This window comes from Lemur catta, chromosome 11 (genome assembly GCF_020740605.2).
Source record: "Lemur catta isolate mLemCat1 chromosome 11, mLemCat1.pri, whole genome shotgun sequence".
Lineage (NCBI taxonomy): Eukaryota > Metazoa > Chordata > Mammalia > Primates > Lemuridae > Lemur > Lemur catta.
Genome location: NC_059138.1, coordinates 87,453,118 through 87,470,422, shown reverse-complemented (window position 1 = coordinate 87,470,422; position 17,305 = coordinate 87,453,118). Strand labels below are relative to the sequence as shown.

Genomic DNA, 17,305 nt, shown 5'->3' with positions numbered 1-17,305 from the left:
TGAGGCCAGGGTGATCAGCTAAGAAGCTACTGGAGAGGTTTAAGTGGAAGACTTGGCAATTCATTACACTGTAGCTGAGTGTTAAAGAAGATAAAGGAATCAATGATAATGTTAAACTGTTCAGCTTGAGCAGTGAAATAAATGGGGATACCAATGGAAATGGGAAACAAGAGCAAAACAGGCACTAATAGGGCAATGCGGGAGTATTGATTTTGAATTGATAACGATCGGCAGTTGGATGCAGGTATATGCAATAGGTAGCTGGAGCTCAGGAGAGGGGCTGAGGTTAGAGATACAGATTTGGAAATAATCAGCATGCAAATAATAGCTGCAGCCACAACAACAGATTGTTATCATCCAGGGAAAATGTATAAAACATAAATGCACAACGACAGTAACTCTGATGGAACTCTGGGAACACCTTCCTTTATATAGCAGAACAGGGTAAAAAGCTCTGAGAGGAGGAGATGAAAAAAAAAAATAGGGCTGTGAAGGCCAAGGAAGAATATTTCAAGAAAGAAGGTATAATATCAAGTTTTTAAAGAGAGTAGGAAGTAGAATGAATGCTAAAACGGGGAGATTGATTTTGGCAACCAGGGCTGGTGACCTCATGGAAGTTTTAGAGGAGCAGATGGCATCAGATTAAAGTGAATGGGGTGTTGGCACATGAACACACGAACGATCAGTGAAGGAGAACAAAACAAACTGGAGGTGAGCAGTGCTGTAAATTCACATGGTTCCTTCCTTTAAGTACAGCAGTAAAGAGAAGAGAAAGGCAGGACAAGTTAGGAAAAGCCAAAGCTGAGGATAAGGAGCTTTAGGATAGAAAAGACAAACATTAGAAGATGAAGGGAAAAGAACCACCAGAGGAAGGACTGAAACTCTGGAAGAGGTCACGTAACTGATTAAAAAATAAAACCGAGGTCCTAGATGAGGAAGGACAAGAGTTAAAGAACTTAGATAAAAGTTTTAGCCTTGCAATCGAGTAGTTGAATCTCCTCCTTCCAACAGCAGGGAAGGGCCTGAGAGCAGTAAAGACAGAGCTATTCGGAGGAGGAGCTGAGGGAGTGAGTGTCCGATGGCTTTAATTTCTCCACAAAGGGGAGAAAAGGCCAAGTGTCTAATAACAGGTGGGCAGCAGGAGACACAGTGTGGTAGGTATTGATTAATTCCTGGGGGGTGGTGCTCAAAGGACAGGATGAGAGATTAGGTGAAGCACTGCCAAGCTATTCCATGAGCCCAGCTGAGGATGGAACTCTTGTACTCAGCAGATCAAAAACACTTCAAGTCCTTCTCGGAATGTGTGGCAGCACAGGATGAGGGACACACAGCATGTATTCTGGGTTTCACACGGGGCAATGAGTTGCAGAGAAAGACCAAGAGGAAGAGGGAAATTATGTGAGGTGCTGGTGAGAGATCAGTAGAAATAACCACTAAAGGGAAGGGAAGAAGAGGGAAGAAAGACAGTCAAGAGCTGGCTGGAAGAACCGAGAAGAGTCCAAGGATTAAAGGCTGAAGAGCAGGTTTTGTCAGAATGGGAGACAAAGGTGGAGATTTTGGTCAGAGAATATTTCAGGGGGTCTTTTCTAGACCGATTTTTAAGTCTCCTTTGATTCTATCCAAAATAAACTGAGGGGAAAAAAACAAACAAACCCAAAAACCTAGCCAAGTAGGGGGCTTATATATATATATGAGATTCCTAAACCAATTTTTTTTTAAACTTTTAACTATTCTACCATTTTTGGATATTTCCACTATTATAAATTAAAAATACATTGTGGCAAGCACTTTTGTTCTCACATCCATGTTTTGTTATTTCTTTAAAAGGGATTCCTACAAGTGAAATTACTAAATTAAAATACATTAACAAAATGAATGCACTTGGATTATCAAAACACTTAGACTCTACCCTCTATGTCTATAAAAACAACATAATACTATACACATTACTTTGCATCATGCTTTTTTAAATTAGCAATATTTTAAATCTTTGTCAATACATTTATCTACTTTAGCTTTTTAATGACTGCACAGTAATCCATTTAATAACATTATTACTTTTTTTTTTTAGGCAGAGTCTCACTCTGTTGCCCTCAGTAGAGTGCCATGGCATCAGCCTAGCTCACAACCTCAAACTCCTGGGCTCAAGTGATCCTCCTCCCTCAGCCTCCCGAGTAGCTGGGACTACAGGTGTACATCACCATGCCTGGCTAATTTTTCTATTTTTAGTAGAGATGGGGTCTAACTCTTGCTCAGGCTGGCCTCGAACTCCTGAGCTCAAATGATCCTCTGGCCTTGGCCTCCCAGAGTGTTAGGATTACAGGCATGAGCCACCACACCCACCCAACATTATTGCTTATTTATCCAACTCCTTTCTAATAAACATTTAGATTATTTCTGCCTTTTTGCTACATAGGTAATGCTATAATGAACATTTTTGGTAACATATCTTTGCAAAATTGCCTGCTATTTCCTCACGAAAAAAATTTATAAAAGTGAAATTGCTAGGTTAAAGAGTTCATTTTTTTAAGAATTTTTTAAAATTCTTTTGCTGAGGCAGGGTCTTGCTATGTTGCTCAGGCTGGTCTTGAACTCTTGGACTCAAGCAATCTGCTCAACTCAGCCTCCCAAAGATCTGGGATTACAGGCATAAGTCACCACCCCCAGCCCTTAAGGCTTTTGATACATACTTCACACTGTCCTCCAGAAAAGTTATACCAATTAATACTGCCACTGTGGTATAAATAACATGGTCCGGCCGGGTGTGGTGGCTCACACCTGTAATCCTAGCACTCTGGGAGGCCGAGGTGGGTGGATTGCTTGAGGTCAGGAGTTCGAGACCAGCCTGAGCAAGAGCGAGACCCCATCTCTACTAAAAATAGAAAGAAATCATACGGACAGCTAAAAATATATGTAGAAAAAATTAGCCGGGCATGGTGGCACATGCCTGTAGTCCCAGCTACTTGGGAGGCTGACGCAGGAGGATCGCTTGAACTCAGGAGTTTGAGGTTGCTGTGAGCTAGGCTGACGCCACGGCACTCACTCTAGCCCGGGCAACAGAGTGAGACTCTGTCTCAAAAAAAAAAAAAAAAAGAAAGATGGTCCAATCAATCAATATCACTTTTCTTTATAATTTTTGCCAATCTGATAGGGGGAAATTAGCCACTTATTTGCATTATAAAAATTGTAAGAATCAATATTTTCAATATAGGCAATTTATATTAATGTATGTGTCTGTGATGACTTTTTTCTTCATATCCTTTGTCCATTTTTTTTTAAACCACTGCTGACACAATCCTGGATGCCATAATCCTGAGCGTTGACATCTCAAAAGATCAAAAATCCCTAAAATCATAATCCTGAATGATTAAAATCTCAAATGCTGAAATCCTAAAAGCTGAATTCTAGGGAAGAGAATGGTGTGTTTTCAGTTGTACGCAGGAGAGGTGCACCATGGTAGCTGTAGCTGCGTCACATTAGGCAAAACTACTGTCTTGTTATTGTCTTTATTTGGAAATGTAGTACAGTTTAAAGGAGATGTGTAAGGGTGCCAAGTTCACAAGCGGTTGGCTAGTGGACTTAGTTTTAGTTGTCAACTTGACTGGATTAAGAAATACCTAGAAACTTGGTAGAACATTATTTTGGGTGTGTCTGTGTGTTTCCAGAGATTACTGTGAGTCTGAGTGAACTAGGTGGGGAAGATCCACCCTCAAAGTTGGCAGGCTGAACCACCTAATCAGCTGGAGGCCCAGAGAGAACAATACAGAAGGTGGACTGGATGCTTTGAGAGCTGGGACAGACTTCTCATTCTGCCTCGAACATCAGAACTCCAAGCTTGCTTGTCTTTGAACTCTAGGATTTACCTGTCCACACGCCAGGTCCTGAGGCTTTTGGCTTTGGATTGAAAGTTATATCACCAGCCTCCCTGGTTCTGAGGCCTTCATGCATGGACCAAGAAATGCCATCAGCATCCCAGCATCTCCAGCTTACAGATGGGCTGTTACGGGACTTCTCAGCCACCATAAGTGTGTGAGCCAATTCCCTTAATAAATCTCCTGCCATATTTATCCTACTGGTGCCGTTTCTCTGGAGAAATCTGAGTAATAAAGATTTGGTATTGGGGAAGCACAATCTCAATATATTCCTTAGAACACAATGGGAGAGATCTGTGAAATTGTCCCCTTGCAAAAAGGCTGTGATAAGTCAAGCATATGAGACTACTTAATGGCGAAAGGTAAAAGTTTAAAAGCTAATTATTACTGGTGCATTGAAAGTAGAAAATCATTTAATTCCAATGGCCAAGCAATAACCAGACTTTTAAATGGACAATATATACTTACAAAATTTGTAGACCACAACCACTGTCCAAATACAAGTGCAGTGAGTGTTTTGAAGATTACAGAAGTGAAATGCAGGTACATTTCACAAGAAATCTCCCCTGCCAAATTATTCAACCATGTACAACTTCTGCGCCTTTACACGGATCACCAATTCACTATGCTATGCATTTCATCTTCACATCATTTCCAATACTAGGGGATAAATTGTGTAAAAACTTTTAGAACGTCCTAATTTATTTTATGCATTTTGTAAATTTGACTCCGTGGAAGCACAATAACAAAAATGCTGACTTTGTGTGTAAGCACTGCGTACGTAAAAACACTGATACTTCCTCAAATAAATGAGGAACCTGTATTTGTGAAAGATAAAATTTCTCAAGATCTTGGCTCTCTGGTTTTTGATCAATCTCATGAAAAGACTTATGCTGTCTGTCACAAAATGACTATAGTTACAAAGCTGGGTGAATACAATTATCAACTATAGTGATATGTGTTTCTATAGTTCACTTTCTGACTCATTTCTCACAAATACAGTTCAACTGCTCATAACTGTTATACTTGATAGTATATTTGATAGTGTACACTTCCTTTACAGACTCACCATACCTGAGTGCTTATGCTTGTAAAAATACGTATGTTATTGTTGCCTATTTTACTGTGTTAAGTAGACTACGAAGTATTCTACCATGTTTTAAAAAAAATTTTTATTTACTTTTAATTGACATATAATAGTTGTACATATTTATAGGGTACATAATGGTTTTTATGTTTCTCAAACAAATCCCCCTTTAAAATGTAAATAAATGTCTTTCAAAGAATTTTTAAAATTACTTTTTTCAGAATTACGTTTTTTGGGATTTTGATCTTTCAGAATTGTGATTTTTTTGAGATTTTAGACTTTAGGGATTTTGATCTTTTGGGATTTCAACATTCAGGATAGTGTCTTTTGGGATTATGGCCCAAACTCTTTTTAAACTGAGAGGTTCATGTTTTTGTATACATTTGTAAGATCCAATTATATATTAAAGAAATCATAATAATTTTGGCTGAATGGATATTAGAGCTAGTTTTCTCTGAGTGTGTCTTTTCATTTTGTTTATGTTTACTGATGTATTAAGGCCTTCAATGTATTCAGATCTATCAATCTTTTCCTTTGGCAGGAGAAGCAGAGAGGAAACCAGGATTTCTTAAGGAGATAAAGAACTGTCCTTTGTTTTCCAAAGCTGTTTTCTGTGCTGTGCCTACTTACTCAAATTGAAAACATGGTAAGAATCAAGACTACTAGTTCTAAAAGAAAGGGGATTAACTCAGACTATAAGAATATGTAAGGAATTATAAAATGCCTTTTATTTTGATATTTTGATATTACTTACCTTGTTAAGAATGCCTCTAATAAAAACATAAGAGAACTTTTTACCCTAGCATGAGAAGAATTTCATTAAGGAATGAAAATGAAAAAGCTAACATACATGAACCCTGGCAAATTTTGAACGTGTCAAATTAATAAGAGGAACACATGAAGAAGATCTGGAAAACCCTCAGATTTCCGGAAAACCAGGCCCTGCAACATTATTACAGATGAGTGGTATCCCATAAAGGAAGTGTAGACTATTAAATACACTTACAGTGTAAGGAAGATGATACTTACTATTCCAGAACTAGGATCATTTCTGACGAAGTCTCATAAACTTCATGTAAATTAATGACCCAAGGATTGTCCTGTGCTAGTTCTAGTACAGCAATCTCATGAATTATTTCCATCCGACAATCTTGGCCTTTTCTTCTTTTCCTCATGAACTTTGCTGCAAATTCTTTCCCAGAATCTTTCTTTATACATTTCCTCACCACTGCAAATTTCCCCCTAGAATTAAACAAAAATATTCACTGTTAAAGTTGACAACTTTCCAGAGATGGTAAATTTTAATAAAATACCCAAATACCCACTGGTAGAAATTCAAATGTAGCTCTATTCAATCACAGAAGCAGCCATATCACTCAGAAACTTATATAAGCTACATCTATAGATTTATAGATTAAATATCTCTAAAATTAATTTTTCTAAATAGGAAATAACCAAATATTAAAGTCAGTATCTTTTGCAGAGTTATAAAAAAAATAACTTGGTTAACTTTTTACACATTTATACATGAAATGATTTAAATCTTTAAAAAAGCCATTTGATTTTTAAATATAAATTGGTCATGAGAATTCCTAATATGATAAATTCCACTGTCACTAATTGACTCTAAAGAACATTATCACCTTCTAAAATTATAAAAGTTAGGATCTCATTCATATCATTCTAACTATAACATCAGCTGAAAATTATGTTTTGTTTTCCTACACAGATACAACAAGCATTACCTTAATACACGACAATTTGTCATTAAACTAATAAGCAGGTCAAACAGGGGAACTGATATAGCATATTGATCAAAGGTATGAGTTCTGGAACTAGACCTATGGGGGCTTGAATTCCACAAGTGGCACTTGACACATAACCTTGCGCAATTTATTTAACCTCTTTAAGTTTCATTTTTCTTATCTGTATAGGGACACAAATGGTATCTACTTCACAAGGTTGTGACAATTATGGTATACAGAATATGTCAATTGCTTAGCATGGTACTTGACATATAGTAAGTGCTCAATAAAATATTACTAATCACACAAATCATTTAAGTTGTGATAGTCAACACCCATAAATATCCACTGAATCCTTAGGTTGGAAAGAAACTTAAAATCATATAGTTTTCTTCTAAGATTCAGAAGCCAAGGCAGGGGGGAAAAAATTCATTTTTTTTTTTAACCTAACACCAAATGCCAATGTCTTATTTCAAACTACAAGGTAATCTCTTCTACTACTGGGCACATATTGTTTTGTAATATTAAGATTTTCATTAAACCTGACTTCAGCTGAAGGGCTGAAGTCTGGGTTCTCTGCAGAGCAGCACAGAACAGACCCCACTCTCCTCTCTTTTCCACTACAGTCTTGCCAATGTTGGACACACTGAACACAACCTGTTAGCTGCCACTCTCTCTTCTCTTTCCCAATGTCCCAATTCCTCAGCCCCATGAGGTTTTTTGACCCCCTCACTATTATGGCTCATCAGAAAATGTGCCAACCAAATCTGAAGCGACTACTCCAGGTATAATCTGATCAAAGTGTTACATCATTATTTTGTTGATCTTGGCACAAAATAACCTAATATTGCTTGTTAAAAAACTTGACAAGTTTTTCATATTTTATATTGGGCTGGTAAATAAATAACATAGATTTTTTTTCCCCTTGAATTTTTGTCAAGTCAGTATTTTTATACTGACTATACTGTAAAAATGCTTTCTAAAAAAATTAGATACAAGGTTTTAATTTGCCCTGTTAAGTTCTAACTTCTAGGTTTTGGTAGCATTCTAGACTACTGGCATAATTTTGAGTACTAATTCTTCCCTCCCATCTACTGTTAACTGCAAATATGATTATCATGCCTTCTATATTTTTGTTACCATTAGTAATAAAAATGTGGAATGACAAATATCCTCAGGCACACCCCTACAGCTGTTCAATTTGGTAACAATCTACCTAATAGCACCCTTATTCAGATCAAAGTTCTTTTATTCGTAGAAATATGAAAGACTTCTATAGATACGGACACTATCTGTTTTTATTTTATATTTTAACTATAAACAAATTCATCAAAGACTTATACCACCTTTTTATTCAAACCCACAAAATCATTAGGCTAATACCTCCATCAAGTTTTAAAAGATGCCCAATGACCTTTGGATTCTTCTAAGGAAAAAAAATGTTAATAATTTGATTTTTTTCATACCTACCTGTCAGAAGTTTCCAAAGAGAAAGTTTAATTTGTAAAAAACTGATCTGAAAAGAAGCCTCAACATATAATTGACAGTGAACATATTCCTGGTAAGTTAGAAATGACTCGGCTGAATGGCCCTCGGAGCACTCCCACATCAAACACACAAATGTTTATTGTTGCCACACCTAAAATTCAAAGCAACACAGTACTGCAAAGTAAAACACTACTTATTATCTAGCCTGAAAGTGTATTTTTGAAGACCAGATGTGAAAGACAAGTGACTCAGCAAACAGAGAACTGGACTCACACACGGCTAATCTGTGAACTCAGGGAACCCTGTTCCAGACCAGCCACTGCTAAACTCTGGGGCCTGTTCCCTACACGTATTCTGTCTGCCGCCACACGCCTCACCCACTCCTGAAGTGCCAGGATGCGTTCCCACGGCTCTCCTTTCATAGCGATGACTACTCTGACACCACCTTTGTTTCTGCGGAAGCATCCCTCACAGTTTCAGGTTTCTTCTTTCCCTTCCATCGTATCCTACACTATACTGGGGGTCAGCAAATTTGTCTGTAAAAGGCAAGATCGTAAATATTTTTGGCTCTGCAGGCCCGATGGTCTCTGTGGCAACTATGTAAGCCCACCGCTGCGGAGCAAAAGCAGCCATAGACAAAAGGGAAGTGAATGGGTGTGGCTGGGTTCCAAGAAAACTTCATGGACATTGCAACTTGAATTCCATATGATTTTCATGTCATTAAATATTACGTTTATTCTGATTTTTTCAACAATTTAAACTACAAAACAAATTACTAGCTTGTGAGCCATACAAAAATAGGTAGCTAGGTATAGTTTGCTGGCCCCCACACTATCCCACACTGAAAACTCTTCCATTGTTCTGACACTGCATACCACTGACAGGAAGACAGCGGGTCACAGCGACTGTAGAAAACACGTATGCCTTCGTCTCTAGATGACTGCTGCAATGAGACGGGGGACCTTTACCGCCACTTGAGGAGGAGTCAGGAGACAGAGATTTCTGGGAGCTGTTCTTCCTGTAGAGCCACACCATACAAAGAGACATGAGATTCAGCTTTCAAGGTACAGAGTCCCACTGAACAGACTCCGAATTATATTGATACTGAGTTCCCTAAATTCCATACCCCAAAAGAGTTCCATGCATATGTTGGGCTGGGTATGGTGGCTCATGCCTGTAATCCCAGCATTTTGGAAGGCCCAGGAGGGAGGATCACTTGAGGCTAGGAATTCGAGACCAATCTGGGTAACTTAGTAAGACCCCGTCTCTGGGAAAAAAAAATTAGCCAGGCGCAGTGGCCCATTCCTGTAGTCCCAGCTACTCAGGAAACTGAGGTAGGAGGATCGCTTGAGCCTGGGGGTTGGAGGCTGCAGTGAGCTATGACTGCACCACTGCACTCCAGCCTGGGTGACAGAGTGAGACCACATCTCTATTTAAAAAAAAAAAAAAAGCATACTTTACCATGGCTTTATGGTAAAAATTGTGACTGTATCTCAATCTTTAACTTTAGGTTATTGAGGCCTCAGCAAAACATTTAAAAAATGATGTTTTTCTGACACTGGGGGCCACAGTTATTTACAGAGACTTGGGGCTGAGGGGGCTCAACGGGCCTAAGATGTTGGTTGTACATTTATTTCTTTGTTGACTTAAAAGCCAAACTTCTTCCTGGAATACATAGTTGCTAACAATTGTCAGAGCTATTCATTCATTTCACAAACATCTATAGTTTACTATTATGTACAAAATGGAGAGCTCAAGTTTTCATTAAACAGTTTGGGATGAATGTCAGAAATGAATACATTTCAGAACTACTCAAGGAAAGCATATTCCAGAGTGGTAGTAAAGAGAAGATACATGAACAGTTACAACAAGAGGAAAAGATGTTTGAATTGGGCCCACCAGCCCAAGCTCCCTAAGAACAAGGACCAAATTTCATTCATTTTTGCACTACCAGTGCTCAGCGCAGAGCTCAGGAAGGTATGGTGAACATCTTTAGATAGGTATGACTTGCTAAGGACGTTTGGGCTTTACCAGGTTTAAAATGGGCACCTATTAGAATTCTTAAGATAATTGTTTAAAAAAGATAATTCTGATAGTACTGTGAAGAGTGGTTGCTAAGTGATAACTACAAACAGGGAGGCCAATAAAATAATTCAAGGCAATGGGCCTGAACTTAATAGCAGCAGTGGAGCCTGGGAAGAGAGAATACATTTAAAAGACATTCAAGGTCAAGATTTACTAGCACTGCCTGACAGATTGAGTTGTAGGCAGAGATGGGGGGAGAAGGGAAAGGTGGCAGTCATGGACAACTTCTAGATTTTTAATATGGGTACTATGTAAATGTGGTACCATCCACTGAGATAAAGACTATAAAAATAGTAACATATTTTTGGCAAAAGATCATGTTTTAGGTTTTGGACAGAAGTTTGAGGTACCTTTCTCAGTCAAGAGAATCTCATTTACTGGATGGATTTCAAATATAAGTTTAAGTATTGGGTTATAGGTAAAGGTGAAGCAATAATAGACTATATAAGGTTCAGGTAAACATCAGAAAATGCAGATGCTAATTTGAGTGGTATACAGAGGAAGCAAAATATCCAAGGTCCTGTTTTATTCTAAATTTCAATAAAGTGCTTTGTTTATATCTTTATCAATCTGACATATTACAGTTTGTTCTGTTATATCATGGCTGTCTCCCCAGCCACACTGAGACTTCCCGGGACCTCACTTATTATTCATCTTAGTATCTCCATAGTACCCTGCACATGACAGGTGCGCAAATAGATAACACACTGAGTATATGTACTCTTATTATTTTGTTAAATAAAAGCTTTATGGCAACTTAACCTCATAATGTTTAATATACTGGACTATGTGCCATTCTGTTTACTGAATTTTTCTACCACTGTGTCTTGTTTGTTTTATTGCCAATGGTTGGAGTATCTTACATGGCTACTTCTGAAATTCCATCTATCCTTTACAGCTCAGCTCAAATGTTATTTCACCCATAAGACCTTCCAGTGGCAGGTCATTTTGCCTATAAAGGGGACAGTGATTGATCAGTTACACTGTTACATTTGGGAGTAACTTCCAGAGGACAGGGGAAGGATGCCTTCTGTCCTATATATATAAATACAATATTTAATTACATTGGGGTGACGTCTTAAACGTAAAGAAGTTCCATTTAAGAAAGACCTAAAATAACTTCTGTATTCCTTACCTCTGAAAATATCAAGGAAAACAACAAAAAAATATACAATATCTGTTGGCCCTAAATGTAAATACCAGTGAATCCATTCAAATAAGACATCAGTGTGAGCGATGAGAATAGGCAGGGCTTTAAAAGCCAAACCAGGTTTTAAATTCTGGCCAGTAACTGTAATTCTGGGCAATTTATTCATTCTTTCTAAGCCTTGGATTCCTCATCTGTAAAATGAGGTTAATGTTACCTACCTTACATGGTGGGAAAGACTAAACATAATTACGTCTTTAAAATGCATAGCATTCAGTAAATGATCAGTAATCAGTAGCTATATTTATTGTTTTGGGCACTAATTTCAGATCTATGATATAACCAATGACAATAATTTGTACCAAAAAAATCATAGAGCTGGACATGGTGGCTTGCACCTGTAATCCCAGCTACTCAGGAGGTTGAGGCGGGGATTGCTTGAGCCCAGTTCAAGACCAGCCTGGGCAACATAGTAAGACCCTGTCTCTAAAACATAAAATAAAAAAATAAAAACCATAGAAGAGTTCTGGAGGTGATCTGATTTGAACTGTACATGAAGTGTAAATTCCCTCAATAAATCTAGTACCTTCTTACTTACCTACAGAGGTGAATCAATGACCATAACTACTTGGCTTTCTAATGCATTTGGTTCAATAGTCAGATTTTATAAAATTAACAAAATTTATTGTTTTACAGACACTGAAATTCATTAAATCCTTAAGTTCATGTATTTTAAATTAAGATTTTAACATTTTAAGCCCCAACTTTTAAAAATTAAACAGTTGACTTAATGAATTACTTGAAGCCATACTTCCCCCAAATCCTTTCTTGTCGCTGTTACCCTTCACTGCTCTGAGGAGAATGAGACAGGACATCCCTAGCTACTTTAAGGCCCAACTGGGCTGTAATGATACGACACTGAAGCTTGGTAGTGTTTGTTCCAGTTTGGAACTCATTAACACATCCTTTCACGAAAACTATTTTAGTCACAAGACAGACTACAGACCATTCTCTGAAAAACATTTGTGGTGTAATGGAAGTGATTTCAAAGTCAGGAGTCCCAGCTCTGCTGTCTCTCACAAGACTCAATCTCTGTCTTGGTCTTCTCATCTGAAAAACGAGGTTTTCAAACAGGCTTGTGGTAAGAGTCAATGATATAATGCATGTGAAAGCACTTGTAATACTGTAAAGCCTACAATTTATGAAGTACCTCTTCCAGATGGTAACTCATATTTATAAATTTTTCCATAGGAAAATTCAACTGTGGGCATGTAATAATATTTAAAAGAATGTTCTTTTGACAATTTTTTTGTTAAGAAAAAAACTTACGAATATATTAAAAATGTTAAAGTTGAGGACTAGATGAAAACACATGCATTTGATGTGAAATTGGTATATTTTTAAATCTCTAGAAACATCTTTTTGGTCCTGTATTATCAATAAACTCAAGGGCAATCAACATGAAAAACTTCTCAGAACCCAAGGTCATTTCTCCTGCTCCTCAGTAATGAAGCCATTAATGTGGTTTACACTGGCACAGATCCTGACACAAAGAAAGGTAACAAGCCTTAGGAATAACAAGTCAAGCTTCCAGCAATAAAAGAAAGTTTTATATCATATATTTACCTACATTTAGATTGCTATAGACTCTGCTGGAGACATAAGAGAATGTGACATTTCTTAAAATGATCAACATCACATCCTGTCATTACTGTGGAATCAAGATTGACCATTTAAAAAAATTCCCTTTGAACAGCCATCTCTTCAAAAACTTTATATTTCTGATAAAATAATTGTAGCACCTGAAAGAAATCGATTTGTTTAAACAGTTAACTCTTCATGCTGCTTCTTCATTTTACTAAATGAAAGGCCATAGAATAAAATGAAAAAATCTTGTTTTTCCTCCCACACCATTAAAATATAACAGACATTTTGCAAGTTCTAGATCAGCAAGAAATCAATTAGAGTGATATCAGAACTATACAACTATAATTAACAGCTGGAAAAATAAGTTTTCTATCTTACAAGAGTATACACCCAACTATGTTAAAACCATAAGACACATACAAAATTTATAAGCCTTAAACAAGGACTGTTTTATTACACAAGACAGAACTTTTACTTCCTGAGACTTAAATGGTTCCTATGACTTCATACTTTTGCCAGAGACAGAGGCCCATTTTGAGATTGTGTGCAGGTTTTCTTCTTTTTTGGTTACATTTAAAATAACATTTACTGAGTTACACAATGAATTACATTTATTGAGTGCATCTGCTAAGCACAGGCTTAAGGCTGTATGTTTTATTTTATTTAATTTTCTCAAACCTGCGAGGCAACTGAATGGTTGCATAGTGTACTCAAGTCCATATAACTAGTAAGAACTACTTTTCTGTGAAACATGTTTAAAAACAAAAACAACCAGTAAGAGCCAAGATTCAGTCTCAGATTGTCTGACTCCAAAGCCCATGTTCCTAATCACTGCATTAAATGCCTCATAATGAAAAACGGTACCAAAAAGAAAAAAATAGATTAGTTTTATTTTTCAGTTCCAGGCTTTTACAGCAAGTATCTAATGGCTGCATTGTTCTGCAACTTCAGGATCTATTCCTTTTTAAAAAACTTTATATAAGAAAAGGTATGCAGAAGATATCACAACCTTAAAAAAAAAAAAAACCTTATAGGCAAGCTAATTTCATAATAGAGCTTAAAAAAAGTTGAAAGAAACATTCCTGGAGGAATTAGTACCACAACAACTGGTGGGGTGCACTCAGCTTTCAGATTAAATCATTCATTATAAAGTCTACAAGACAGTGCTTGCCACTTGAAGACGGCTCAGTTTTGTAATACCTGCACTAGTTTTCCCTTTGTGGAATGAAGCCAGACAACTCAAACAAATAATGGAAAACTTTGTTTTCCTTTTCAAGTAACCAGGGTTAGTTCAGAATGTTTGGAATTTCAACGAATTAGAATATCGAGTTGAGTCAGGAGCTCCCTTCTTTTTTTGTCATAATTAAAGTGCACACAGATCCAGTCAATTAGTGCCTAGCGGTGAAGTAAATCTTGTTCCTGAAAGGTTTTTCTTTGTTAACATTTGTAATAAGTAACACATTTTTAAGGTAGGATTCCCCTCCACCCCCAAAAAAAACCCTATTTCCAAAAGTTATCTTAATATTTTTAAGGCAAGGCGTCTTTAACATTGTTTGTAACAATGCCTTTTCCAAGACCCCAGTTGAAAGCTGTCATATCTGCTGGGGCCTTTCCCATTACAACATGGTGCTATTTTGCAACCAGGACAAATGTTTGCAATAATAGTGAACATTTATTGAACACTAAGTGGCAGGCCCAGTGGTGTGTGCTTTACAGGCATGGCATCTTCATCGCACCTCTATGAGGTGGGTACTGTCATTTGTGGTTTCATAGATGAGCAAAGTGAGGCTGGGGAGTTTAACCCACCCACAGGCAAACAGAGCAAGCAGGGTAAGGATATGAACTCAGGCGTGACCCTCCCCAAAGCCAGTGCATTTGACAATTTCTTCAAACTGTTCTCAAGGAAGAGAGTCCCTAAACCCCATAAAAATCACTATATTACCCCTCTTCAGCATACAAAATGTAAAGCATCCAAACAGCCTTCATTCACCTCTTACAACTTTAAAAAGAGACCAAGTTGTAAACTCTTCCTACTCCCACAAAAAAGGGGTAGGGTGGGGAGAAGGCAAGAGCCAGCTCACAGCAAAGTAAAAAGAGTGAGAAAAGGGCCGAGAACCTATGAATGAAACCAATCTAAAATTGAGCCACAGGGACCTAAATATTTTGGAAGTGAAACAGCATAAAACCAACCAAGAAAACTAAAATGATCAAGTCCGCAGCAGAAGGCTGACAGAAGTTAACATAGCACCAGAGCAAAGGAAGCTGTCACACCGATGCTACTATTTTATTAAAGCCACTAAGGAGACGGAGAAAGCCGAAAGCGTTTAAGGGCACAAACCCAGCTGACTCCATAACCCTCTGGTTTTCAGCCTTGCTACCGCGGGTAAATCCGCGAGCGCGGTTCACACACTTCTCTCGTTAAATTACCATTTAAACCACCGCAGATGTTGCAAGGGCGTGAGCAGAGGAAGGTGTCAAGGCTCTCGGTAACCCGATGAAACCAATCCTTGCCCTTTTGTACTTGTCGGTGGCGACTTCTCCCACAGGCTATCTAGTTAAAATGACTCGCCCGGGGACTCGCCGCGGACGCGGAGGGGCAGCTGGTGCCACTCGGCCGCCCTAATCGCCGCCAGCACCGGATTTTGTGCCCAGTCACGACGCGCCTTATCGGCACCAGCCACGCCACCTCCAGCCTCGCCGACGGGCCCGGCACTTGTCCGCGCCCGGGTCGCGCCGCCACCCCGCCAGTCCTCACCTGCCCAGCTCCCGGCCCGGGCACAGGCTGTAGCCGTCCTGGAAGGGCTCGGTGCGCACGGCGGCGCGGATCGCCGTCAGCAGCCCGCGGGCCTGGGGCGGCGGCGGCCGTCGCGGCGTGTTCAGACCCCGGCCGGCCGGGCCCGAGCCGGCGGCGGTGGCCGGGGAGGAGCCGCCGCTGCCCGGCTTCTCCAGAGGGATCATGGTAGTCGGGCGCTCTTCCTTCCTGGCCGCCGGCTCCGTGCGAGAAGCCGGCGGGTAACGGGCCCGCCTCCGGCTGCCTCGTGCGGGTCCGAGGAGCCTTCAGACACCCTCTGTTTCCTGTGTGTTGGTTAGACTGCGGCCGCCAGGCTCCCGGCAGCCGGCCCCGCCCCCGCCCCCGCGCCCGGCCCATCCCGTGCCCGGCCCCGCCCCGCCGCGGCCCGCCGCGCCCCGCCCCCTCGCTAGCTCCGCTCGTCCCGAGCGCCCGGTGCCTCGCGCGCGCCCTCTCTGCACCCGGTGGGAGAAGGCGCAGCTGGGGGCGCCTCCCGGGCGGCCTGGAGGCGAGCATAGCACCACCCTTTGGGCACTAGGGTCGACTGCATTAGCCAGTTGAGCACCTGTTGAGCATCTGCGAATTCCGAAAGCTGACCCGCGCGCGGTTAATGGAAGGGATAAGCGCTGCGAGCAGGAACTTCACGATCGCTTTCTCTTGGGCAGGTGGGTAGGGGTGATGCGACCCTGCTCTCTGCTGCCGTACGACGCGTTAGGATGGGGAGCTGCCCTGTCTCCTCTGTACAATGGCTGAGGGATCTGGAGGCAGGAGTTGTGTAAGTATTTTTAACCCCGCGCCAGCCTGATGAAATAGGCACTATTATCCTGTCTGTAGTCTTCTGTGTTTACTTTCAAGGTGCTCTCATCAAGTCTTATGGCCTTAATTACCATCCGTATGCTGACGACTACAGAATTTATATCTGCAGCTTCCAGTCATTCCCTGAACTTCAGACTCGTATATTTAACTAGGCACTTGGCATCTCCACTCAGATGTCACATTAGCATCTCAGACTTAACATATACAAGAGTAGGTTCCTCCACACGAGGTTTACATGACTCGGAAACTGTAGATATGGGACCCAACAATTTGTAGTTTAACCAGCCCTGCAGGTGATTCTGATGCACAACGAACTTAGAGAATGACTGCACTAAAGGAAACACATCTTTCTGAGACAGAGTTGTGTCCTGTTTCTACCAAGCAGGAGAATAGGGCACTTGTACACTGCAATAGGAGCGCTGCAACAATAAATCAATAGGAAAAGTTTTTTTAAAAAAAGTAAGTTCCTGATTGTCCTTCATAAATGCACTCTTACTGTTTCCTCAATCTCAGTTTTACCATCTCCATCCTTCCAGTTTTTAAGGCCAAAAATCTTGGGATAAGCATTGACTCCTGTCTTTCTCTCATACCCCTCATCCAATTTGTCCGGGAACCCTCTTGGCTTTACCT

The 17,305-nt window shown here is 39.8% G+C and overlaps 1 protein-coding gene across 1 annotated transcript in view; it reads right to left on the bottom strand.

The window, feature by feature from the left end:
* Nucleotides 1-16,217, bottom strand: part of STK17A (serine/threonine kinase 17a) — a 34,944-nt gene extending 18,727 nt beyond the window's left edge. The window contains exons 1-2 of the mRNA XM_045564030.1: nucleotides 15,827-16,217; nucleotides 5,989-6,201 (exon numbers count right to left, since the gene is read on the bottom strand). Of these exons, the coding sequence (XP_045419986.1) occupies nucleotides 5,989-6,201; nucleotides 15,827-16,029 (416 nt within the window). The 5' untranslated portion in view covers nucleotides 16,030-16,217. The remainder of the gene's footprint in view (nucleotides 1-5,988; nucleotides 6,202-15,826) is intronic.
* Nucleotides 16,218-17,305: the final 1,088 nt, after the last annotated feature.